At 44.4% G+C, this 25361-nt stretch overlaps 1 protein-coding gene across 1 annotated transcript in view; it reads left to right on the top strand.

The window, feature by feature from the left end:
• The window catches only part of LOC135525598 (pleckstrin homology domain-containing family H member 1-like), a 77078-nt gene that overhangs the window by 8384 nt on the left and 43333 nt on the right, over positions 1-25361 (top strand). Inside the window, exon 2 of the mRNA XM_064953317.1 lies at positions 1327-1539. Coding sequence (XP_064809389.1) covers positions 1387-1539 — 153 coding nt within the window. The 5' untranslated portion in view covers positions 1327-1386. The remainder of the gene's footprint in view (positions 1-1326; positions 1540-25361) is intronic.

The following is a 25361-nucleotide window of genomic DNA, read 5'->3' as shown; positions in this document are numbered from 1 at the left end:
GTTGGCTAGCTGGATAGTTGGGCTGTTTGCCTGGATAGGTGGCTGGCAGTTTGTCTGACTGGCTCGCTGATTGGCTGACTGGATGGCTGTCTGTCTGTTTGTCTGGCTGGCTGGTTGTCTGGCTAGTTGTTTGTCTGGCTGGCTAGCTAGTTAGTTGACTGACAGGTTGGTTGGTTGGTTGGCTGTTTGTCTGTCTGGCTAGCTGGATGGCTGGCTGACTTTTTGTTTGTCTGGCTGTCTGACTGGCTGTTTGTCTGGCTGGCTCGCTGATTGGCTGACTGGATGGCTGTCTGGCTGTTTGTCTAGCTGGCAGGCTGGATGACTGACTGAATGGCTTGCTGGCTGTTTATCTGCCTGGCTGACTGTCTTGTCTGTCTAGTCCATCTGTCTTTAGACACCACTACAACAATTGTAATAGATGAGCTATACATTCACTCTTAGTTACTGTAATCAACTGTGTCTCCCATTGAATTCACATTTGAGCCTTTGTGAATAAAACATGTGAGAATATCCATCTAGTCTGAGAAAATGACAACTAGTCAATCTCTGATCCCTTTCTTTCAGGTAAAAATAAGTTGAGCGCCCCACATTCAGAGCTCTATCCATTCACTCACTCTCACACATTCTTTTCCCCTGTCTTTGTTTAGCTAGCTAAGCTATAACTCACAAACACAGCCCCCCTCCAGCCTCCACATCCGTGTTGGGACTGTCATGCAGAAAGACACTATTGTGCTGGCTTGGATCCTGTTTCACTTCTGCCCTGTAATTAAGAAGGGATTGCCTGGCTGGGCTGGGCTGGGGTAAAGCTGTGTTGGGGGCTGGGGTTGGGGATGGGGGTGGGATGCAGGCATTGCATGGCTTGGCTATGCCTCGGCAACACATAATCCAAAGCTAGGGAGATCTTGATGGGGGACCGATGCTGGGGGTGGGGCACATGGACTGGGTTAGGAATTATTTGGTTAAAAAGCAGAGCCTGGCCTGCTGTGTGTGTAGTGAGAGAGGAAACATGTATTTAACTGTGTCATCATGAAGTCATCTCTGAGTGGTGAGTGTTTGTTTTTCTCACATTGTCCCACTGAGTCATGGGAAGTGAAGTGGGGACACTATTAAACACTATTTCCCCTCTAAGATCTTCAAAGGGTTTTTACTTGGTTTCACTTGTTTTCACTTGATTAAAAAAGAAAACGTGCAAAAACTGACACATGTATTGTAACTTTTTGCTGCTCCGTTCCCACGGCCTGGCTCTGGCTCTGATTGTGTGTGTGTGTGTGTGTGTGTGTGTGTGTGTGTGTGTGTGTGTGTGTGTGTGTGTGTGTTGCTCTGCAGGTCCGGGTCAGTCGGTTACCAGGCGACAGGGTCCATCTGTCGGGCAGCGGTGCGGTCAACATGGCAGACGTCTTGGAGAGTGGCAGGGCGGGTGCAGGCTCCGTAGTAGGAGCGGGTAGCGTGGATTGGCAGAAGCGTTGTGTTGCCCTGGAGATGCAGCTGCTCAGATTTCGTCTGCAGGCGGGGAAGATCCGAGAGCTGCTGGCCGAGAAGGTGAGGGAGAGAGGGGGGCATCATGGGTAAAGTAGTACTATCTAAGGGAAAAGTCCCAGCAAACACACAACCTTCACGCAACATTTTTTGAATATTGACTTGAAGTTGTGGGCATCAACGTCATGCTACTTTGTACTGTCTAAGGCAGTGTTTCTTCATCTGGTCCTGGGGACACAAAGAAACACTTATTTCATTTTTTACCGAGCACTACACACACTAATCAAGTCATTATTATTAGCCCATCTATAATTTAGCCCAAACAACTATCTCTCCCCCTACTGTATTTATTTATTTATTTATTTATCTCCTTTGCACCCCATTATTTCATCTCTACTTTGCACATTCTTCCACTGCAAATCTACCATTCCAGTGTTTTACTTGCTATATTGTATTTACTTCGCCACCATGGCCTTTTTTTTGCCTTTACCTCCCTTATATCACCTCATTTGCTCACATTGTATTTAGACTTATTTTTCTACTGTATTATTGACTGTATGTTTGTTTTATTCCATGTGTAACTCTGTGTCGTTGTATGTGTCAAACTGCTTTGCTTTATCTTGGCCAGGTCGCAATTGTAAATGAGAACTTGTTCTCAACTTGCCAACCTGGTTAAATAAAGGTGAAATAAATAAATAAACAAGATCAAACCAGTGACTAGTGGAATCAGGTGTGTAGTGCTATAAGGCAAAAACAACAATGTGAACCTCTTTAGGTTCCCAGTACCAGGATTAAGACACCACTGGTGCAAGGGGAAGGTAAGAACTGTAGTGCAAATCTATTTTAGCATCACAAATCATAAAGATTTGGGATGAAGTTTTCCACACACGGAGCAGCCTTTCCACTGTGTGTTTTGACCTACATTGATTTGGTGTGCATGAATGAACTGTATTGCGTCATTCACCGTTTTTCATCCTACAGACCCACACGGTGTGGGAACTGGTTATGCTATGGTGACAATTCTCTGTGCTGATCTAGTAGAATAGTCGGATGGTTTAGGAAGGGTAGGCTGGTTTAATAGAACAGTAGGCTGGTTTAGGAACAGTAGACTGGTTTAGTAGAACAGTAGGCAGGTTTAATAGAACAGTAGACTGGTTTAGGAACAGTAGACTGGTTTAGAAACAGTAGGCTGGTTTAGGAACAGTAGGCTGGTTTAGGAACAGTAGTCTGGTTTAGTGGAACAGTAGACTGTTTTAGGAACAGTAGTCTGGTTTAGTAGAACAGTAGTCTGGTTTAGTAGACCAGTAGACTGGTTTAGTAGAACAATAGGCTGGTTTAGTAGACCAGTAGACTGGTTTAGTAGAACAGTAGGCAGGTTTAGTAGAACAGTAGGCTGTTTTAGGAACAATAGGCTGGTTTAGTGGACCAGTAGACTGGTTTAGTAGAACAATAGGCTGGTTTAGTAGACCAGTAGACTGGTTTAGTAGAACAGTAGCCTGGTTTAATAGAACAGTGGGATGGTTTCGGAACAGTAGTCTGGTTTAGTAGAACAGTTGGCTGGTTTAGGAACAGTAGGCTGGTTTAGGAACAGTAGGCTGGTTTAGGAACAGTAGGCTGGTTTAGGACCAGTAGGCTGGTTTAATAGAACAATAGGCTGGTAGAGTAGAACGGTAGGATGGTTTAGTAGAAGAGTAGACTGGTTTAGAAACAGTAGGCTGGTTTAGGAACAGTAGGCTGGTTTAGGAACAGTAGGCTGGTTTAGTTGAACAGTAGGCTGGTTTAATAGAACAGTGGGATGGTTTTGGAACAATAGGCTGGTTTAGAAACAGTAGGCTGGTTTAGAAACAGTAGGCTGGTTTAGGAACAGTAGGCTGGTTTAGAAACAGTAGGCTGGTTTAGGACCAGTAGGCTGGTTTAGAAACAGTAGGCTGGTTTAGGAACAGTAGGCTGGTTTAGGACCAGTAGGCTGGTTTAATAGAACAATAGGCTGGTAGAGTAGAACGGTAGGATGGTTTAGTAGAAGGGTCGGCTGGTTTAGGAACAGTAGACTGGTTTAATAACAGTAGACTGGTTTAGGAACAGTAGACTGGTTTAGGAACAGTAGACTGGTTTAGAAACAGTAGGCTGGTTTAGGAACAGTAGGCTGGTTTAGGAACAATAGGCTGGTTTAATAGACCAGTAGACTGGTTTAGTAGAACAGTCGGCTGGTTTCGGAACAGTAGTCTGGTTTAGTAGACCAGTAGACTGGTTTAGTAGAACAATAGGCTGGTTTAGTAGACCAGTAGACTGGTTTAATAGAACACTTGGCTGGTTTAGGAACAGTAGGCTGGTTTGCTGGTTTAGGAACAGTCGGCTGGTTTAGGACCAGTAGGCTGGTTTAATAGAACAATTGGCTGGTAGAGTAGAACGGTAGGATGGTTTAGTAGAAGAGTCGGCTGGTTTAGGAACAGTAGGCTGGTTTAGGAACAGTAGACTGGTTTAGGAACAGTTGGCTGGTTTAGGAACAGTCGACTGGTTTAGGAACAGTAGGCTGGTATAGGAACAATATACTGGTTTAGTAACAGTAGGCTGGTTTAGGAACAGTAGGCTGGTTTGGGAACAGTAGTCTGGTTTAGTAGAACAGTAGACTGGTTTAGGAACAGTAGGCTGGTTTAGGAACAGTAGGCTGGTTTAGGAACAGTAGACTGGTTTAGAAACAGTAGGCTGGTTTAGGAACAGTAGGCTGGTTTGGGAACAGTAGTCTGGTTTAGTAGAACAGTAGACTGGTTTAGGAACAGTAATCTGGTTTAGTAGAACAGTAGACTGGTTTAGGAACAGTCGTCTGGTTTAGTAGAACAGTAGCCTGGTTTAGGAACATTAGGCTGGTTTAGGAACAGTAAGCTAGTTTAGGAACAGTAGACTGGTTTAGTAGAACAGTAGGCTGCTTTAGGAACAGTAGACTGGTTTAGGAACAGTAGACTGGTTTAGGAACAGTAGACTGGTGTAGTAGAACAGTAGGCTGGTTTAGGAACAGAAGACTGGTTTAGTAGAACAGTGTGCTGGTTTAGGAACAGTAGGATGGTTTAGTAGAACAGTAGGCTGGTTTAGGCACAGTAGGTTGGTTTAGGAACATCATTTTCTTTGGCTTATTCCACTGACTACCTGTGAATGGACACCTAAAACCTCCCTCCTCCTATCCCTCTTCTCCTCCCTTTTGTTGTTTCCCCTGTTCTGCTTATAGACTCTGTCAGTCATGCTGCACTGACCTCTGTGTTGCAACAAATGGTTAACTGTCTGGTCCTTCGCAGACAGCCCTGCACTAAAGCAGAGGAACTACTGACTCGTGTGAATGAGTGCCTGAGTAAAAACACAGGTGTGTGTTTGTGTGTGTGTGTGTGTGTGTGTGTGTGTGTGTGTGTGTGTGTGTGTGTGTGTGTGTGTGTGTGTGTGGAAGTAGTCTTTCTCTAAGCAAGATTTGTCCAGTTTCTCTACACTATGTGTGCTGAGAGAGAACCTTATAAAATAATTCCAGGAACAGCATAGCAACATTTACGAGGGATATTTCTTCGAATGATGAATTGTAACATGACATTGAAGCTTTCTGTTGGCGTTGTCAGAATGTCATGTTTGTTCCAAAACATTCTAATAATGTTCAGAGTAACGTTGTTAGTAAGCAACCAAAACTCAACCAAATGAAACTCACTTTGTTCAGGGACTGCTTCTTGCTAGCTGCTACATATACGGTTGAATTCGGAAGTTTACATATACCTTAGCCAAATACATTTAAACTCAGTTTTTCACAATTCCTGACATTTAATCTGTTATGAACTTGAGTGAAGACCCAAAAGCGGTTTTAACAGAAAACAGAGTTCTTTAATGAAAAAACAGGAATGGCATAAATCCTCTTCCAACGTTGTCAGCGGAACAAAAGAACGTTAGTATAGTGCAGGATCCACCTGCCAGGCAGACTCCGACAGGACAGGACAAGGTGGAAGCAAACGAGACGACAGCTTGCTTCTGGCATCAAAAAACACAAACAAGAATCAGACACTGAAAGTAGCAGGAACAGAGAGAGAAATAGAGACCTAATCAGAGGGGGAAGAGAGAACAGGTGGGAACAAGTGAATGAGCTAGTTAGGGAAGATGTAGAACAGCTGAGGAATGAGAGACAGAGAAGGTAACCTAAAAAGACCAGCAGAGAGAGACAGAGTGAAGAGAAAGGACAGGAACAGACATAACAAGACATGACAGTACCCCCCCCCACTCACCGAGCGCCTCCTGGCGCACTCGAGGAGGAAACCTGGCGGCAACGGAGGAAATCATCGACCAGCACGTCCCGAGAGGGAACCCAACTCCTCTCCTCAGGACCGTACCCCTCCCAATCCACTAGGTACTGATGACCACGGCCCCGAGGGCGCATGTCCAAAATCTTACGAACCCTGTAGATGGGTGCGCCCTCGACAAGGATGGGGGGGGGGGGAGGGACGAGCGGGGGCGCGAAGAACGGGCTTAACACAGGAGACATGGAAGACCGGGTGAACGCGACGAAGAAGAACGGGAGAAGAAGTCGCACTGCGACAGGATTAATGACCTGAGAAATACGGAACGGACCAATGAACCGTGGGGCCAACTTGCGAGAAGCTGTCTTAAGGGGAAGGTTCTGAGTGGAGAGCCATACTCTCTGACCGCAACAATATCTAGGACTCTTGGTCCTACGCTTATTAGCGGCCCTCACAGTCTGCGCCCTATTACGGCAAAGTGCCGACCTGACCCCCTTCCAGGTGCGCTCGCAACGCTGGACAAAAGCCTGAGCGGAGGGGACGCAGGACTCGGCGAGCTGAGATGAGAACAGCGGAGGCTGGTACCCGAGGCTACTCTGAAAAGGGGATAGACCGGTAGCAGACGAGGGAAGCGAGTTGTGGGCGTACTCTGCCCAGGGGAGCTGTTCTGACCAAGACGCAGGGTTACGAAAAGAAAGACTGCGTAAAATGCGACCAACAGTCTGATTGGCCCGTTCGGCTTGACCGTTAGACTGGGGATGAAAGCCGGACGAGAGACTGACGGAAGCCCCAATCAAACGGCAAAACTCCCTCCAAAATTGAGACGTAAACTGCGGGCCTCTGTCGGAAACGACGTCAGACGGAAGGCCATGAATTCGGAAAACATTCTCGATAATGATCTGAGCCGTCTCCTTAGCAGAAGGGAGCTTATCGAGAGGAATGAAATGAGCCGCCTTAGAGAATCTATCGACAACCGTAAGAATAACTGTCTTCCCCGCTGATGAAGGCAGTCCGGTGATAAAATCTAAAGCGATGTGAGACCACGGTCGAGAGGGAATGGGAAGCGGTCTGAGACGGCCGGCAGGAGGAGAGTTCCCAGATTTAGTCTGCGCGCAGACCGAACAAGCGGCGACAAATCGACGCGCGTCACGTTCCCGAGTGGGCCACCAGAAACGCTGGCGAATGGAAGCGAGCGTACCCCGAACGCCGGGGTGGCCGGCTAACTTGGCAGAGTGGGCCCACTGAAGAACGGCCGGACGAGTAGGAACGGGAACGAACAGAAGGTTCCTAGGACAAGCTCGCGGCGACGGAGTGTGAGCGAGTGCTTGCTTTACCTGCCTCTCAATTCCCCAGACAGTCAACCCGACAACACGCCCCTCAGGGAGAATCCCATCGGGGTCGGTGGAGACCTCAGAAGAACTGAAGAGACGAGATAAAGCATCAGGTTTGGTGTTTTTGAGCCCGGACGATAAGAAATAACAAACTCGAAACGAGCGAAAAACAGAGCCCAACGAGCCTGACGCGCATTAAGTCGTTTGGCTGAACGGATGTACTCAAGGTTCCTATGGTCAGTCCAAACGACAAAAGGAACGGTCGCCCCCTCCAACCACTGTCGCCATTCGCCTAGGGCTAAGCGGATGGCGAGCAGTTCGCGATTACCAACATCATAGTTACGTTCTGACGGCGATAAGCGATGAGAGAAAAACGCGCAAGGATGGACCTTGCCGTCAGAGAGAGAGCGCTGAGAAAGAATGGCTCCCACGCCCACCTCTGACGCGTCAACCTCAACAACAAACTGTCTAGAGATGTCAGGTGTAACAAGAATAGGAGCGGATGTAAAACGATTCTTAAGAAGATCAAAAGCTCCCTGGGCGGAAACGGACCACTTAAAGCACGTCTTAACAGAAGTAAGGGCTGTGAGAGGAGCTGCCACCTGACCGAAATTACGGATGAAACGACGGTAGAAATTAGCGAAGCCCAGAAAGCGCTGCAGCTCGACGCGTGACTTAGGAACGGGCCAATCAATGACAGCCTGGACCTTAGCGGGATCCATCTTAATGCCCTCAGCGGAAATAACGGAACCGAGAAAAGGGACAGAGGTGGCATGAAAAGTGCACTTCTCAGCCTTCACATAAAGACAGTTCTCCAAAAGGCGCTGGAGGACGCGTCGCACGTGCTGAACATGAATCGAGAGAGACGGTGAAAAAATCAGGATATCGTCCATGTAAACGAAAACAAAAATGTTCAGCATGTCTCTCAGGACGTCGTTAACTAGTGCCTGAAAGACAGCTGGAGCGTTAACGAGGCCGAAAGGAAGAACCCGGTATTCAAAGTGCCCTAACGGAGTGTTAAACGCCGTCTTCCACTCGTCCCCCTCCCTGATGCGCACGAGATGGTAGGCATTACGAAGGTCCAATTTGGTGAAAAACCTGGCTCCCTGCAGGATCTCGAAGGCTGAAGACATAAGAGGAAGCGGATAACGATTCTTAACTGTTATGTCATTCAGCCCTCGATAATCCACGCATGGGCGCAGGGACCCGTCCTTCTTCTGAACAAAAAAAACCCCGCTCCGGCGGGGGAGGAGGAGGAGACTATGGTACCGGCGTCGAGCGAAACCGACAAATAATCCTCGAGAGCCTTACGTTCGGGAGCCGACAGAGAGTATAATCTACCCCGGGGGAGTAGTTCCCGGAAGGAGATCAATACTACAGTCATACGACCGGTGTGGAGGGAGAGAAGTGGCCTTGGAACGACTGAACACCATGCGCAGATCGTGATACTCCTCCGGCACCCCTGTCAAATCGCCAGGCTCCTCCTGTGAAGAAGAGACAGAGGAAACAGGAGGGATAGCAGACATTAAACAGGTTACATGACAAGAAACATTCCAGGATAGGATAGTATTACTAGACCAATTAATAGAAGGGTTATGGCGCACTAGCCAGGGATGACCCAAAACAACAGGTGTAAAAGGTGAACGAAAAATTAAAAAAGAAATGGTTTCGCTATGATTACCAGAGACAGTGAGGGTTAAAGGCAGCGTCTCACGCTGAATCTTGGGGAGAGAACTACCATCTAAAGCGAACAAGGCCGTGGGCTCCCTAACTGTCTGAGAGGAATGTCATGTTCCCGAGCCCAGGTCTCGTCCATAAAACAGCCCTCCGCCCGGAGTCTATCAAGGCACTGCAGGAAGCAGATGAACCGGGCCAGCGGAGATGGACCGGAAAGGTAGTGCGTGATCCAGAAGGAGAGGCCTGAGTAGTTGCGCTCACCAGTAGCCCTCCTCTTACTGATGAGCTCTGGCTTTTACTGGACATGAGGTGACAAAATGACCAGCGGAGCCGCAGTAGAGACAGAGGCGATTGGTGATTCTCCGTTCCCTCTCCTTGGCCGAGATGCGAATACCCCCCAGCTGCATAGGCTCAGCATCCGAGCCGGCGGAGGAGGGTGGCAGTGATGCGGCAGGTGGCAGTGATGTGGAGAGGGGAGCAACGGAGAACGTGAGCTCCCTTCCACGAGCTCGGCGACGAAGATCAAACCGTCGCTCTATGCGAATAGCGAGAGCTATTAAGGAGTCCAGATTGGAAGGAACCTCCCGGGAGAGGATCTCATCCTTAACCTCGACGAGGAGACCCTCCAGAAAACGAGCGAGCAAAGCCGGCTCGTTCCAGTCACTAGAGGCAGCGAGAGTGCGAAACTCAATAGAATAATCCGTTATGGATCGATTCCCCTGACATAGGGAAGACAGGGCCCTGGAAGCCTCCTCGCCAAAAACAGAACGGTCAAAAACCCGTATCATCTCCTCCTTAAAGTCCTGATACTGGTTAATACACTCAGCCCTCACCTCCCAGACTGCCGTGCCCCACTCACGCGCCCGTCCGGTAAGGAGAGAAATGACGTAGGCGATGCGGGCTGCGCTCCTGGAGTAAGTGTTGGGCTGGAGAGAGAACACCACATCACACTGAGTGAGGAATGAGCGGCACTCAGTGGGCTCCCCAGAGTAACACGGCGGGTTGTTGATCCTGGGCTCCGGAGACTCGGAAACCCTGGAAGTGGGCGGTGGATCGAGGTGGAGTTGGTGAACCTGTCTTGTGAGGTCGGAGACTTGGACGGCCAGGGTCTCAACGGCATGTTGAGCAGCAGACAATTCCTCCTCGTGTCTGCCTAGCATCGCTCCCTGGATCTTGACGGCGGAGTGAAAAGGGTCCGGAGCCGCTGGGTCCATTCTTGGTCTGATTCTTCTGTTATGAACTTGAGTGAAGACCCAAAAGCGGTTTTAACAGAAAACAGAGTTCTTTAATGGAAAAACAGGAATGGCATAAATCCTCTTCCAACGTTGTCAGCGGAACAAAAGAACGTTAGTATAGTGCAGGATCCACCTGCCAGGCAGACTCCGACAGGACAGGACAAGGTGGAAGCAAACGAGACGACAGCTTGCTTCTGGCATCAAAAAACACAAACAAGAATCAGACACTGAAAGTAGCAGGAACAGAGAGAGAAATAGAGACCTAATCAGAGGGGGAAGAGAGAACAGGTGGGAACAAGTGAATGAGCTAGTTAGGGAAGATGTAGAACAGCTGAGGAATGAGAGACAGAGAAGGTAACCTAAAAAGACCAGCAGAGAGAGACAGAGTGAAGAGAAAGGACAGGAACAGACATAACAAGACATGACAGTATCTTAGTACAAATTCCCTGTCTTAGGTCAGTTAGGATCACCACTTTATTTTAAGAATGTGAAATGTCAGAATAATAGTAGAGAGAATGATTTCTTTCAGCTTTTATTTATTTCATCACATTCCCATAAATTGTTTAACTTGGGTCAAACGTGTAGCCTTCCACAAGCTTCCCACAGTAAGTTGAGTGAATTTTGGCCCATTCCTCCAGACAGAGCTGGTGTAACTGAGTCAGGTTTGTAGGCCTCCTTGCTCGCACACGCCTTTTCAGTTCTGTCCACAAATATCTATAGGATTGAGGTCAGGGCTTTGTGATGGCCTCTCCAATACCTTGACTTTGTTGTCCTTAAGCCATTTTGCAACAACTATGGAAGTATGCTTGGGGTCATTGTCCATTTGGATGACCCATTTGCGACCAAGCTTTAACTTCCTGACTGATGTCTTGAGATTTTGCTTCAATATATCCACGCAATATTCCTACCTCATCTATTTTGTGAAGTGCACCAGTCCCTCCTGCAGCAATGCACCCCCACAACATGATGCTGCCACCCCCGTGCTTCACGGATGGGGTGGTGTTCTTCGGCTTGTAAGCCTCCCCCTTTTTCCTCTGAATATAACAATGGTCATTATGGTCAAACAGTTCTATGTTTGTTTCATCAGACCGGAGGACATTAATCTTTGTCCCCATGTGCAGTTGCAAACCGTAGTCTGGCTTTTATATGGCGGTTTTGTAGCAGTGGCTTCTTCCTTGCTGAGCGGACTTTCAGGTTATGTCTATATACGACTTGTTTTACTGTGGATATAGATACTTTTGTACCTGTTTCCTCCAGCATCTTCACAAGGTCCTTTGCTGTTGTTCTGGGATTGATTTGCACTTTTTGCACCACAGTAAATTCATCTCTAAGAGACAGAATGCATCTCCTTCCTGAGCGGTATGACGGCTGCGTGGTCCCATGGTGTTTATACTTGGGTACTATTGATTGTACAGATGAACGTGGTACCTTCAGGCGTTTGGAAATTGCTCCCAAGGATGAACCAGACTTGTGGAGGACTACAATTTTTTTTCTGAGGTGTTGGCTGATTTCTTTTGATTTTCCCAGGATGTCAAGCAAAGAGGCATTGAGTTTGAAGGTAGGCCTTGAAATACATCCACAGGTACACCTCCAATTGACTCAAATTATGTCAATTTGCCTATCAGAAGCTTCTAAAGCCATGACATCATTTTCTGTATTTCTCCAAGCTGTTTAAAAGCTCAGTCAATTTAGTGTACGTGAACTTCTGACCCACTGGAATTGTGATACAAGTGAAATAAGTGAAATAATCTGTCTGTAAACAATTGTTTGAAACATTACTTGTGTCATGCATAAAGTAGATGTCCTAACCGACTTGCCAAAACTATAGTTTGTTAACAAGACATTTGTGGAGTGGTTGAAAAACAATTATTAATGACTCTAATCTAAGTGTATGTAAACTTCCGATTTCAATTGTATATATTGAGTTTTCACTGCTCATAATAAAACCAATTATCTTTGCATTGCTTTGGTACAGAGCACTGTCATGGTATAATTAAGCAATAAGGCACGACGGGATGCGGTATTTGGCCAATATACCACAGCTAAGGGATGTTCTTATGTACGACGCAACGTGGAGTTCCTGGAAACAGCCCTTAGCCGTGGTATATTGGCCATATACCACAAACCCCTGAGGTGCCGTTATTGCTATTATAAACTGGTTACCAATGTAATTAGAGCAGTAAAAATAAATGTTAGCCAATCAGCATTCAGTGCCTGAACCACCCTGTTTATAATATAGTTATAATATATGCCATTTAACATACACTTTTATCCATAGCAACTTAAAATCATGCATGCATTTTATGTATGGGTGGTGCCGGGAATCAAACCCAATATCCTGGCGTTGTAAGCGCCAAGCTCCACTAACTGAGCTACAGACGACCGTGTTCTACAAGCTGAGCTACAGAGTACCATGTTCTACTAGCTGAGCTACAGAGGACCATGTTCTACTAACTGAACTACAGAGGACCATGTTCTACTAACTGAGCTACAGATGACCATGTTCTACTAACTGAGATACAGAGGACCATGTTATACTAGCTGAGCCACAGAGGACCATGTTCTACTAGCTGAACTACAGAGGACCATGTTCTACTAGCTGAACTACAGAGGACCATGTTCTACTAGTTGAACTACAGAGGACCATGTTCTACTAGCTGAACTACAGAGGACCATGTTCTACTAACTGATCCACAGAGGACCATGTCCTACTGACTGATCCACCGAGGACCATGTTCTACCACCTGAACTAGAAAGGACCATGTTCTACTAACTGAACTAGAGAGGACCGTGCTCTACTAATTGAACTACAGAGGACCATGTTCTACTAACTGAACTACAGAGGACCATGTTCTACTAACTGAACTACAGAGGACCATGTTCTACTAACTGAACTACAGAGGACCATGTTCTACTAACTGAACTACAGAGGACCATGTTCTACCACCTGAACTAGAAAGGACCATGTTCTACTAACTGAACTAGAGAGGACCGTGCTCTACTAATTGAACTACAGAGGACCATGTTCTACTAACTGAACTACAGAGGACCATGTTCTACTAACTGAACTACAGAGGACCATGTTCTACTAACTGAACTACAGAGGACCATGTTCTACTAACTGAGCTACAGAGGACCATGTTCTACTAACTGAGCTACAGAGGACCATGTTCTACTAACTGAACTACAGAGGAACATGTTCTACTAACTGAACTACAGAGGACCATGTTCTACTAACTGAACTACAGAGGACCATGTTCTACTAACTTAACTACAGAGGATCATGTTCTACTAACTGAGCTACAGAGGACCATGTTCTACTAACTGAGCTACAGAGGACCATGTTCTACTAACTGAGCTACAGAGGACCATGTTCTACTAACTGAACTACAGAGGACCATGTTCTACTAACTGAACTACAGAGGACCATGTTCTACTAACTGAACTACAGAGGACCATGTTCTACTAACTGAACTACAGAGGATCATGTTCTACTAACTGAGCTACAGAGGACCATGTTCTACTAACTGAACTAGAGAGGACCGTGCTCTACTAATTGAACTACAGAGGACCATGTTCTACTAACTGAACTACAGAGGACCATGTTCTACTAACTGAACTACAGAGGACCATGTTCTACTAACTGAACTACAGAGGACCATGTTCTACTAACTGAACTACAGAGGACCATGTTCTACCACCTGAACTAGAAAGGACCATGTTCTACTAACTGAACTAGAGAGGACCGTGCTCTACTAATTGAACTACAGAGGACCATGTTCTACTAACTGAACTACAGAGGACCATGTTCTACTAACTGAACTACAGAGGACCATGTTCTACTAACTGAACTACAGAGGACCATGTTCTACTAACTGAGCTACAGAGGACCATGTTCTACTAACTGAGCTACAGAGGACCATGTTCTACTAACTGAACTACAGAGGACCATGTTCTACTAACTGAACTACAGAGGACCATGTTCTACTAACTGAACTACAGAGGACCATGTTCTACTAACTGAACTACAGAGGACCATGTTCTACTAACTGAACTACAGAGGACCATGTTCTACTAACTGAACTACAGAGGATCATGTTCTACTAACTGAGCTACAGAGGACCATGTTCTACTAATTGAACTACAGAGGGCCATGTTTTACTAACTGAGCTACAGAGGACCATGTTCTACTAACTGAACTACAGAGGACCATGTTCTACTAACTGAACTACAGAGGACCATGTTCTACTAACTGAACTACAGAGGACCATGTTCTACTAACTGAGCTACAGAGGACCATGTTCTACTAACTGAACTACAGAGGACCATGTTCTACTAACTGAACTACAGAGGACCATGTTCTACTAACTGAACTACAGAGGACCATGTTCTACTAACTGAGCTACAGAGGACCATGTTCTACTAACTGAACTACAGAGGACCATGTTCTACTAACTGAACTACAGAGGACCATGTTCTACTAACTGAACTACAGAGGACCATGTTCTACTAACTGAGCTACAGAGGACCATGTTCTACTAACTGAACTACAGAGGACCATGTTCTACTAACTGAACTACAGAGGACCATGTTCTACTAACTGAGCTACAGAGGACCATGTTCTACTAACTGAACTACAGAGGACCATGTTCTACTAACTGAACTACAGAGGACCATGTTCTACTAACTGAGCTACAGAGGACCATGTTCTACTAACTGAGCCACAGAGGACCATGTTCTACTAACTAAACTACAGAGGACCATGTTCTACTAACTGAACTACAGAGGACCATGTTCTACTAACTGAACTACAGAGGACCATGTTCTATTAACTGAACTACAGAGGACCATGTTCTACTAACTGAGATACAGAGGACCATGTTCTACTAACTGAACTACAGAGGACCATGTTCTACTAACTAAACTACAGAGGACCATGTTCTACTAACTGAACTACAGAGGACCATGTTCTACTAACTAAACTACAGAGGACCATGTTCTACTAACTGAGCTACAGAGGACCATGTTCTACTAACTGAACTACAGAGGACCATGTTCTACTAACTAAACTACAGAGGACCATGTTCTACTAACTGAGCTACAGAGGACCATGTTCTACTAACTGAGCTACAGAGGACCATGTTCTACTAACTAAACTACAGAGGACCATGTTCTACTAACTGAGCTACAGAGGACCATGTTCTACTAACTGAGCTACAGAGGACCATGTTCTACTAACTGAACTACAGAGGACCATGTTCTACTAACTAAACTACAGAGGACCATGTTCTACTAACTGAGCTACAGAGGACCATGTTCTACTAACTGAGCTACAGAGGACCATGTTCTACTAACTAAACTACAGAGGACCATGTTCTACTAACTGAGCTACAGAGGACCATGTTCTACTAACTGAGCTACAGAGGACCATGTTCTACTAACTGAGCTACAGAGGACCATGTTCTACTAACTAAACTACAGAGGACCATGTTCTACTAACTGAACTACAGAGGACCATGTTCTACTAACTGAGCTACAGAGGACCATGTTCTACTAACTGAACTACAGAGGACCATGTTCTACTAACTGAACTACAGAGGACCATGTTCTACTAACTGAACTACAGAGGACCATGTTCTACTAACTGAGCTACAGAGGACCATGTTCTACTAACTGAACTACAGAGGACCATGTTCTACTAACTGAACTACAGAGGACCATGTTCTACTAACTGAGCTACAGAGGACCATGTTCTACTAACTGAACTACAGAGGACCATGTTCTACTAACTGAACTACAGAGGACCATGTTCTACTAACTGAGCTACAGAGGACCATGTTCTACTAACTGAGCCACAGAGGACCATGTTCTACTAACTAAACTACAGAGGACCATGTTCTACTAACTGAACTACAGAGGACCATGTTCTACTAACTGAACTACAGAGGACCATGTTCTATTAACTGAACTACAGAGGACCATGTTCTACTAACTGAGATACAGAGGACCATGTTCTACTAACTGAACTACAGAGGACCATGTTCTACTAACTAAACTACAGAGGACCATGTTCTACTAACTGAACTACAGAGGACCATGTTCTACTAACTAAACTACAGAGGACCATGTTCTACTAACTGAGCTACAGAGGACCATGTTCTACTAACTGAACTACAGAGGACCATGTTCTACTAACTAAACTACAGAGGACCATGTTCTACTAACTGAGCTACAGAGGACCATGTTCTACTAACTGAGCTACAGAGGACCATGTTCTACTAACTAAACTACAGAGGACCATGTTCTACTAACTGAGCTACAGAGGACCATGTTCTACTAACTGAGCTACAGAGGACCATGTTCTACTAACTGAGCTACAGAGGACCATGTTCTACTAACTAAACTACAGAGGACCATGTTCTACTAACTGAGCTACAGAGGACCATGTTCTACTAACTGAGCTACAGAGGACCATGTTCTACTAACTAAACTACAGAGGACCATGTTCTACTAACTGAGCTGCAGAGGACCATGTTCTACTAACTGAGCTACAGAGGACCATGTTCTACTAACTGAGCTGCAGAGGACCATGTTCTACTAACTGAGCTACAGAGGACTGTATGACTTCTGATAACATCAGAATTTCCCTGTAGCTCAGTGGCCTGTGGAGGGTCTTCTTCTCTGTCTCTTTTCAACCTTTTTTTTTGTCTACTGTGTTATTGACTTGCTAATTGTTTACTCCATGTGTAACTCTGTGTTGTCTGTTCACACTGCTATGCTTTATCTTGGCCAGGTCGCAGTTGTAAATGAGAACTTGTTCTCAACTAGCCTACCTGGTTAAATTAAGGTGAAATAAAAATAAACAAAACATAAAAAAACCTATCACACACACTTCTCTACACACTAAAGCTGTGTCACAGAGACAGACAACCATTTCAAGTGGTTTTCCAGCCCAAAGTGGGTCAGTGACAAAAACACTCCTAACTTGGCAAGGGAGCGATGAGGAGCGTGAAACCATTTTCCTAACAGCAATAACGTGTGTGTGTGTGTATGGCATTAGTGTGACACAACCTTTCCAAACAGCAATAACATGACTGACTAGCACTCAACAGTCTCCCCCTGCCCAGAGAGAACACACTCAGCAACAACACAGACCTCCACCCACCAGCTGTGTGTGTGTGTGTGTGTGTGTGTGTGTGTGTGTGTGTGTGTGTGTGTGTGTGTGTGTGTGTGTGTGTGTGTGTGTGTGTGTGTGTGTGTGTGTGTGTGTGTGTGTGTGTGTGTGTGTGTGTGTGTGTGTGTGTGCGCGCTTAGTAAATTAGCTGTTTTTCTATATTAGTGATGGTTAGCTAGTTACTACTTGATATGTGGTCAAGTTTTCATAATGATATGAATATCTTCTTAAAGCCTGACCCTGAGGACATAATGAGATTAATATCTTCCTAAAGCCTGACCCTGAGGACATAATGAGATGAATATCTTCCTAAAGCCTGACCCTGAGTACATCATGAGATGAATATCTTCCTAAAGCCTGACCCTGAGTACATCATGAGATGAATATCTTCCTAAAGCCTGACCCTGAGTACATAATGAGATTAATATCTTCCTAAAGCCTGACCCTGAGGATATAATGAGATTAATATCTTCCTAAAGCCTGACCCTGAGGATATAATGAGATTAATATATTCTTAAAGCCTGACCCTGAGTACATCATGAGATTAATATCTTCCTAAAGCCTGACCCTGAGGATATAATGAGATTAATATCTTCTTAAAGCCTGACCCTGAGGATATAATGAGATTAATATCTTCTTAAAGCCTGACCCTGAGGATATAATGAGATTAATATCTTCCTAAAGCCTGACCCTGAGGATATAATGAGATTAATATCTTCCTAAAGCCTGACCCTGAGTACATCATGAGATGAATATCTTCCTAAAGCCTGACCCTGAGTACATCATGAGATGAATATCTTCCTAAAGCCTGACCCTGAGGACATAATGAGATTAAAATCTTCCTAAAGCCTGACCCTGAGGACATAATGAGATTAATATCTTCCTAAAGCCTGACCCTGAGGATATAATGAGATTAATATCTTCCTAAAGCCTGACCCTGAGGATATAATGAGATTAATATCTTCTTAAAGCCTGACCCTGAGGATATAATGAGATTAATATCTTCTTAAAGCCTGACCCTGAGGATATAATGAGATTAATATCTTCCTAAAGCCTGACCCTGAGGACATAATGAGATTAATATCTTCCTAAAGCCTGACCCTGAGGACATAATGAGATTTAAAATCTTCTTTAAACTTAACCCTGAATGACATAATGAGATTAATATCTTCCTAAAGCCTGACCCTGAGGACATAATGAGATTAATATCTTCCTAAAGCCTGACCCTGAGGATATAATGAGATTAACTCTTGTCAATGAGGTCACCTAGAGGGCCGTCAATAGATAGCAAAAGGCTTCTGTCTTTGAGTGCACTGCATAATATTGTAAGGAAGCGTGTTGAGCCTTCGACCATAGAATGAGGACAGGGCAAGGGGCGCTGGAAGCTGTGAAATAAGCTGTTAGACTGGAAGATTAGAGAGAAAGGACTATATCTCTCTCTCTTTCTCTCCCACCCCCTCTCTAATTACCGTAAGACAGTACAGCAGTATGGCTACCCTGCTGACCAGCAGCAGATTTCTTAGGCTCTGCAAAAAGGTGTAGAATGCAGGTACAAAGTCATGGGAGGATGCTTAGCTGCCTGTGTATTATTGCTAGCTGCATTTTCAGGTTTAACAACTCAGAGTTGTCAGATATTAGTACGTTTATTTCGTTATTTCTTTATTTGGATCCCTATTAGCTTTTGCAGAAGTATCAGGTACTCTTCCTGGGTCACGCAAAAAACACAAAACATGACAAGTAACAAAACACTGATAAATGTGTGTTAGAGTGTCTGTGTGTTAGAGTGTCTGTGTGTTAGTGTGTCTGTGTGTTAGAGTGTCTGTGTGTTAGTGTGTCTGTTTTATGGTGTGTCTGTTTTATGGTGTGTCTGTTTGATGGTGTGTCTGTGTGTTAGTGTGTCTGTGTGTTAGTGTGTCTGTGTGTTTCTCCTCACTCCTCGCTGTTTCATGAGATGTTGTTTAATCTTTTTGTAAATGTAATTTTTCCTGTTTGAGTAATAGGAGATGGTAGGAAGTTCCATGTGATTATGGCTCTGTATAAAACTGTTTGTTGCCATGAATTAGTTCTGGACTTGGGGACTGTGAAGAGACCCCATGTGGCATGTCTTGTGGGGTATGTATGGGTGTCTGAGCTGAATGTTATTTAACTGTGTAGACAATTTTGAATTTTCATCACAGTAATATTTCTCATGTCAGCGAGAAGTGAAGCAGTTACTTCTCTACTTTCCCAGAGTCAGATGAAGTTGTGGATACCATTTGCATGGCACTGTGTATGAAGGAAGTTAGAGGTAGTTTTGCGCAGTGACTATGGCATCTGCATGATAGGAGATACCATAGACTTCCAGTGATTTTGCTAAAGCTAGCACGCCTTATCCCTTTAATATTTATTTAACCCCTAGACCAAGAAAGACTGGCATGCATGTTGCTGATGTTAGTTCAGTATGTGTAGTTAAGGGTAAGGCGTGAGGTGCTGTTTTGAGCCAGCTCCAGCTTTGCTAGGTCTTTCTTTGCTGCACTTGACCAAATTATCGGACGGTAATCAAGATGGGACAAGACCCTTAATGACTAGTACAGTTGATGTTTGTGTCAAAAACGCAGAACATCTTTTTATAACAGACACACCCCTCCCCATCTTCACGAAAACTTTGTCAGTATGATTTCATCTTGATACTGTAGTTGGCCATCCAATGTTATATCTAGGAGTTGAGATTCTTCAACAAGGGCCTCCCGGGTGACGCAGTGGTCAAAGGCTGTGCCACCAGAGATTCTGGGTTCGAGCCCAGGCTCTGTCGCAGCCAGCCGCGACCGGGAGGCCCATGGGACGGCGCACAATTGGCCCAGCGTCATCTGGCTAGGGAGTGTTTGGCCGGCAGGGATATCCTTTTCTCCCATCTTGCACTAGCGACTCCTGTGGCGGGTCGGGCGCAGTGCAGGCTGACCAGGTCGTCAGGTGTACAGTGTTTCCCCCGACACATTGGTGCGGCTGGCTTCCGGGTCGGATGTGCATTGTGTCAAGAAGCAGTGCGGCTTGGCTGGGTTGTGTTTCGGAGGACACATGGCTCTCGACCTTCGCCTCTCCCGAGTCCGTACGGGAGTTGCAGCGATTAGACAAGACTGTCACTACCAATTGGATACCACGAAATTGGGGAGAAAAAAGGGTAAAAAAAAAGAGAGATTCCTCAACGTACTCAATTGTCACACCCTTTATGCACAACTCCAGTTAAGGGTTCGGTCTTTGAGAATGTTTTGAATCAAATAAAATGCTTTTAGTTTTTGATGTTCTTAAGACCAGTTTATTATTAATCACCTATTCTGATACTGACTGTAACTCCTTATTTAGAATTTCAGTGATGTCACTGGCTTTGAGGTGTTGACATGTAGAGTGGAATCATCTGCATACATAGTCATTCTAGCTATGTGTAAGGCCAGCGGCGAATCATTTGTAAAAAATAGAGAAGAGTAACAGCCCAAGGCAACCGCCCTGAGGGACACCGGACTGTACATATCTGATGTTAGAGAAGCTTCCATTGAAGAACAGCTCTCTGGGTTCTGCAACCATGTGATGTCAGGTGATGTAAAGCCATAGCAAGTGAGTTTCTGCAATAACAATTTATGATCAACAATATTAAAGGCTGCATTGAAATCTAGCGATACAGCTCCAACTATCATCTTATTATCCATGTATTTTAACCAATCATCTGTCATCTGAGTCAGTGCAGTACAAGTTGAGTGTCCTTCTCTATTTGCATGCTGAAAGTCAGTAGTTAACTTGTACTCTGAAAAATAGAATTGTATTTGGTCAAACACAATTCTCTCAATCAGTTTACTGAGAACAGGCAACAAACTGATTGGGCGGCTGTTAGAGCCAGCAAAGGGTGCTTTACTGTTTGTAATTACTTTAGCTTCCTTCCATGTTTATGGACACACACTCCTTTAGGCTTTGGTTAAAGATATACCAAAATAGAGGTGGCAATACAGTCTGCTACGATTCTCAATAGTTTCCCATCTAGGTTGTCTATATCTGGTAGTTCATCATTAGTGATGGATAACAATAGTTTCCCATCTAGGTTGTCTATATCTGGTAGTTCATCATTAGTGATGGATAACAATAGTTTCCCATCTAGGTTGTCTATATCTGGTGGTTTATCATTATTGATGGATAACAATAGTTTCCCATTTAGGTTGTCTATATCTGGTGGTTTATCATTATTGATGGATAACAATAGTTTCCCATCTAGGTTGTCTATATCTGGTGGTTTATCATTATTGATGGATAACAATAGTTTCCCATCTAGGTTGTCTATATCTGGTGGTTCATCATTAGTGATGGATAACAATAGTTTCCCATCTAGGTTGTCTATATCTGGTGGTTCATCATTAGTGATGGATAACAATAGTTTTTCCACCTCTCCCACACTAACTTGGCCAAATTAAAAACAACAATCCCTTTTCTTCATTATTAGATATTTTATTCACAAATATGATGGTTCACTGGTTAATGTTGTCATTTCCACTTTACTAGTGAAATAGTCATTGAAGTTATTGGCAATATTAAAAGTTTATTTTTTAAATGACCCATCAACTTCAATTAATTATGGAGTTGAATTGGGTTTTCTGCCCATGATATCATTTAAGGTTCTCCAAATACTTTTTCTGTTGTTTTTTAGTTGCAAAATGTCACCATTTACAGTGTGTCAGCCAATCAACCAATCAGCTGAGCAGCCTGACTTGTTTGCCACCTAATGTTCAGCATTTCTTTGAACCATACAGTGTTTCAGTTCAACATCAATCCATGGAGCTGTAACAGTTCTCACAGTTCATATCTTAACAGGTGTTAACAGCACTGGTGTCTATCACTGAGCTCAGCTGTTATTGGATGAGATGTCTGTCTCTCATCCAGTCTGTTCTCCTGTCTGTCACTATCTCCCTGTCGGTCCTCCTCCCTCTCTGGATACTATCAGCCCTTCTGGATTCCTCAATGTAGAAAGGAGGGAAGTGTCATCACAGACTTACAGCATAAGTACTCCTCTCTGCTTAACGTTCTAAACACAAGACTCCATTTTAAAAGGGAAAGGTATGCCATTTTTATCTTATTAACTTAAAAACGGAGCATTTTACAGGAATATATTCATCTTAGACTATGTTCTTACAATTGAGTAGCTTGGTGAAAGATGACAGCGTGTTAAATGCAACCGTAAGCAGATTCTGAAGTCAGTCAGAGTGAACAGCTTCTGGATACATGACATGGCCAGCACCTGTTGATCCCTGTGGTAACCAGGGGGGCTGGAGACAGGCACAAAGCCCTACAGACACACATGCCCGCATGCACACACACACACTTAGGGACACAAACACACACAGACAAAGACACATAAACAGACACACACACAGTACTGTGTCAGCCGTCAGCCTTCAAGGAACTTATACAGCTCAAGTCTCAGTCCCATAACCTCTGAACTCTAACCTTTGACCTCCTCTGCTTTCTAACTTGGATGTGCGAGCTACTTCAATGGAAATTACATTTTATAAGTACCGCCTACGGCCCTTAGTTGTCATCTTGGCTTGCTAAAAAAGCTTAGGAACCGTTTCTCCAGTTAAAGGTTAAAGTAACGTGGTGAAGACTTCTGTTTACTCCTCTGACTCCTCTGACTCCTCTGACTCCTCTCCCACTTGGCTTGGTTATACCTTTCTTTGGACTCATTCTAAAGTCTTTTGACCTTGAGGTGAGGAGTCATTCAACCACTAACCACCACTAACAACCTCCTTCCCTGAGTTCCCCATCTCTACCCTAGCTTTAATCAGTGTTATTCTAGGCGTGAGTGACTGAGGTAGTGTCCTACATGGCATCATATTCCCTACATAGTGCACTACTTTTGATCAGAGCCCTATGAGCCCTGGTAAAATGGATGGACCCTGAGTGACCAATGGGTGTGAGTGGATTCCAGGAATCTGTTCTGTGCCCTTTGGAGTTTATGCGCAATAGAAGTAGAATGCTTCTGAACAATGAGGACAGAAACAAAGAAACTAAGAAGAAAAGAAGAGGGTTGAAATGCCTCTCTCCTCTCTTCTCTTCTCTATTCTTTTCTCTCTTCACCTCTCCGTGTGTGTGTGTGTGTGTGTGTGTGTGTGTGTGTGTGTGTGTGTGTGTGTGTGTGTGTGTGTGTGTGTGTGTGTGTGTGTGTGTGTGTGTGTGTGTGTGTGTGTGTCTAAGAGAGATTTTCCAATGCCTTCCTTTTCAGAGGAGCTTCTGAGCCACCCCCATCCCTATTACTACTTTTAATTAAATCTTAGACAGACTCAACAACTCTACTCAGAGATGCTGCAATGCACAGGTTCACGCAAGACCCATCCTGCAATGTACTGTAGGCTTGCTGGACTGCAACAAGATCTCATAGTTTCCCTTCAAAAATCAACATATTATTAATTCTGCTTAGTTACAGGGTTAATTCTCACTATTTACAGGATTAATTCTCACTATTTACAGGGTTAATTCTGCGTAGTTACAGGGTTAATTCTCACTATTTACAGGGTTAATTCTGCGTAGTTACAGGGTTAATTCTCACTATTTACAGGGTTAATTCTGCGTAGTTACAGGGTTAATTCTCACTATTTACAGGATTAATTCTCACTATTTACAGGGTTAATTCTGTGTAGTTACAGGGTTAATTCTGCATAGTTACAGGGCTAATTATGCATAGTTACAGGGTTAATTCTGTGTAGTTACCATAGTTACAGGGCTAATTCTGCATAGTTACCGTAGTTACAGGGTTAAATCTGCGTAGTCCAGGATTAATTCTTTTTAGTTACAGGATTAATTCTGCGTAGTTACAGGGTTAAAACATAAATAAGTCAAAGGTTAAATGTTTAGACATTCAAGAAGGCTTGAAACAAAATGATAAATAAATAGCATCGAGTATAATCAAGCATTTTCACAGCTTGCGGAGGCATTGTGATCTGCGGTAGGGCAGTGGTCTGAGCAGTATGCTTCGGCTCCGAACATCTTGAACATCCTCACACTCAGGGCCGGGCAATTGTTTTCTTTTTTTTGCCAAGAAAGGCATATATCCATGTTCTCGGGACCTTTTCAAACGTCAGAAATCAAAGTCTATTTCTAGTGATCAGGCTGCTAGACTAGTACGGACTCACATCCTCCATAGTACTGTAGACTAGTACAGACTCACAACCTACATGGTACTGTAGACTAGTACTGACTCACATCCTACATAGTACTGTAGACTAGTACAGACTCACAACCTACATGGTACTGTAGACTAGTACGGACTCACATCCTACATGGTACTGTAGACTAGTACGGACTCACATCCTACATAGTACTGTAGACTAGTACAGACTCACATCCTACATAGTACTGTAGACTAGTACGGACTCACATCCTACATGGTACTGTAGACTAGTACGGACTCACATCCTACATAGTACTGTAGACTTGCACGGACTCACATCCTCCATAGTACTGTAGACTAGCACAGACTCACATCCTACATAGTACTGTAGACTTGCACGGACTCACATCCTACATGGTACTGTAGGCTAGTACAGACTCACGTCCTACATGGTAGTGTAGACTAGTACAGACTCACATCCTATATAGTACTGTAGACTAGTACAGACTCACATGGTACTGTAGACTAGTACGGACTCACATCCTCCATAGTACTGTAGACTAGCACAGACTCACATCCTACATAGTACTGTAGACTTGCACGGACTCACATCCTACATGGTACTGTAGGCTAGTACAGACTCACGTCCTACATGGTAGTGTAGACTAGTACAGACTCACATCCTATATAGTACTGTAGGCTAGTACAGACTCACATCCTACATAGTACTGTAGACTAGTACAGACTCACATCCTACATAGTACCGTAGACTAGTACAGACTCACATCCTACATAGTACTGTAGGCTAGCATACAGACTCCTCTCTTAGATCTATAGACTACCATGGTGGACAGACATGTCTCAGGTATATTTATGGTCTGTAACACACACAGTACACACACAGTACACACCAGCACAGTATAGGGCAATGTCTGGCCCTACTCCACTATAGGATCGACTTAGTTTCAGATGGTTTTCCTGGAACCCCTCTGATGATCTTGCCTGATAATGTTCAATGATTCATTATTCAGTTTGACTACATGCTGTGAGGAGGAATGTCTGAGTTGAATGGGTTTTGTGGAATTG

This window comes from Oncorhynchus masou, chromosome 32, assembly GCF_036934945.1.
Source record: "Oncorhynchus masou masou isolate Uvic2021 chromosome 32, UVic_Omas_1.1, whole genome shotgun sequence".
Lineage (NCBI taxonomy): Eukaryota > Metazoa > Chordata > Actinopteri > Salmoniformes > Salmonidae > Oncorhynchus > Oncorhynchus masou.
Note: the sequence above shows the minus strand (reverse complement) of the source record. Positions and strands in the feature narration are given on the sequence as shown.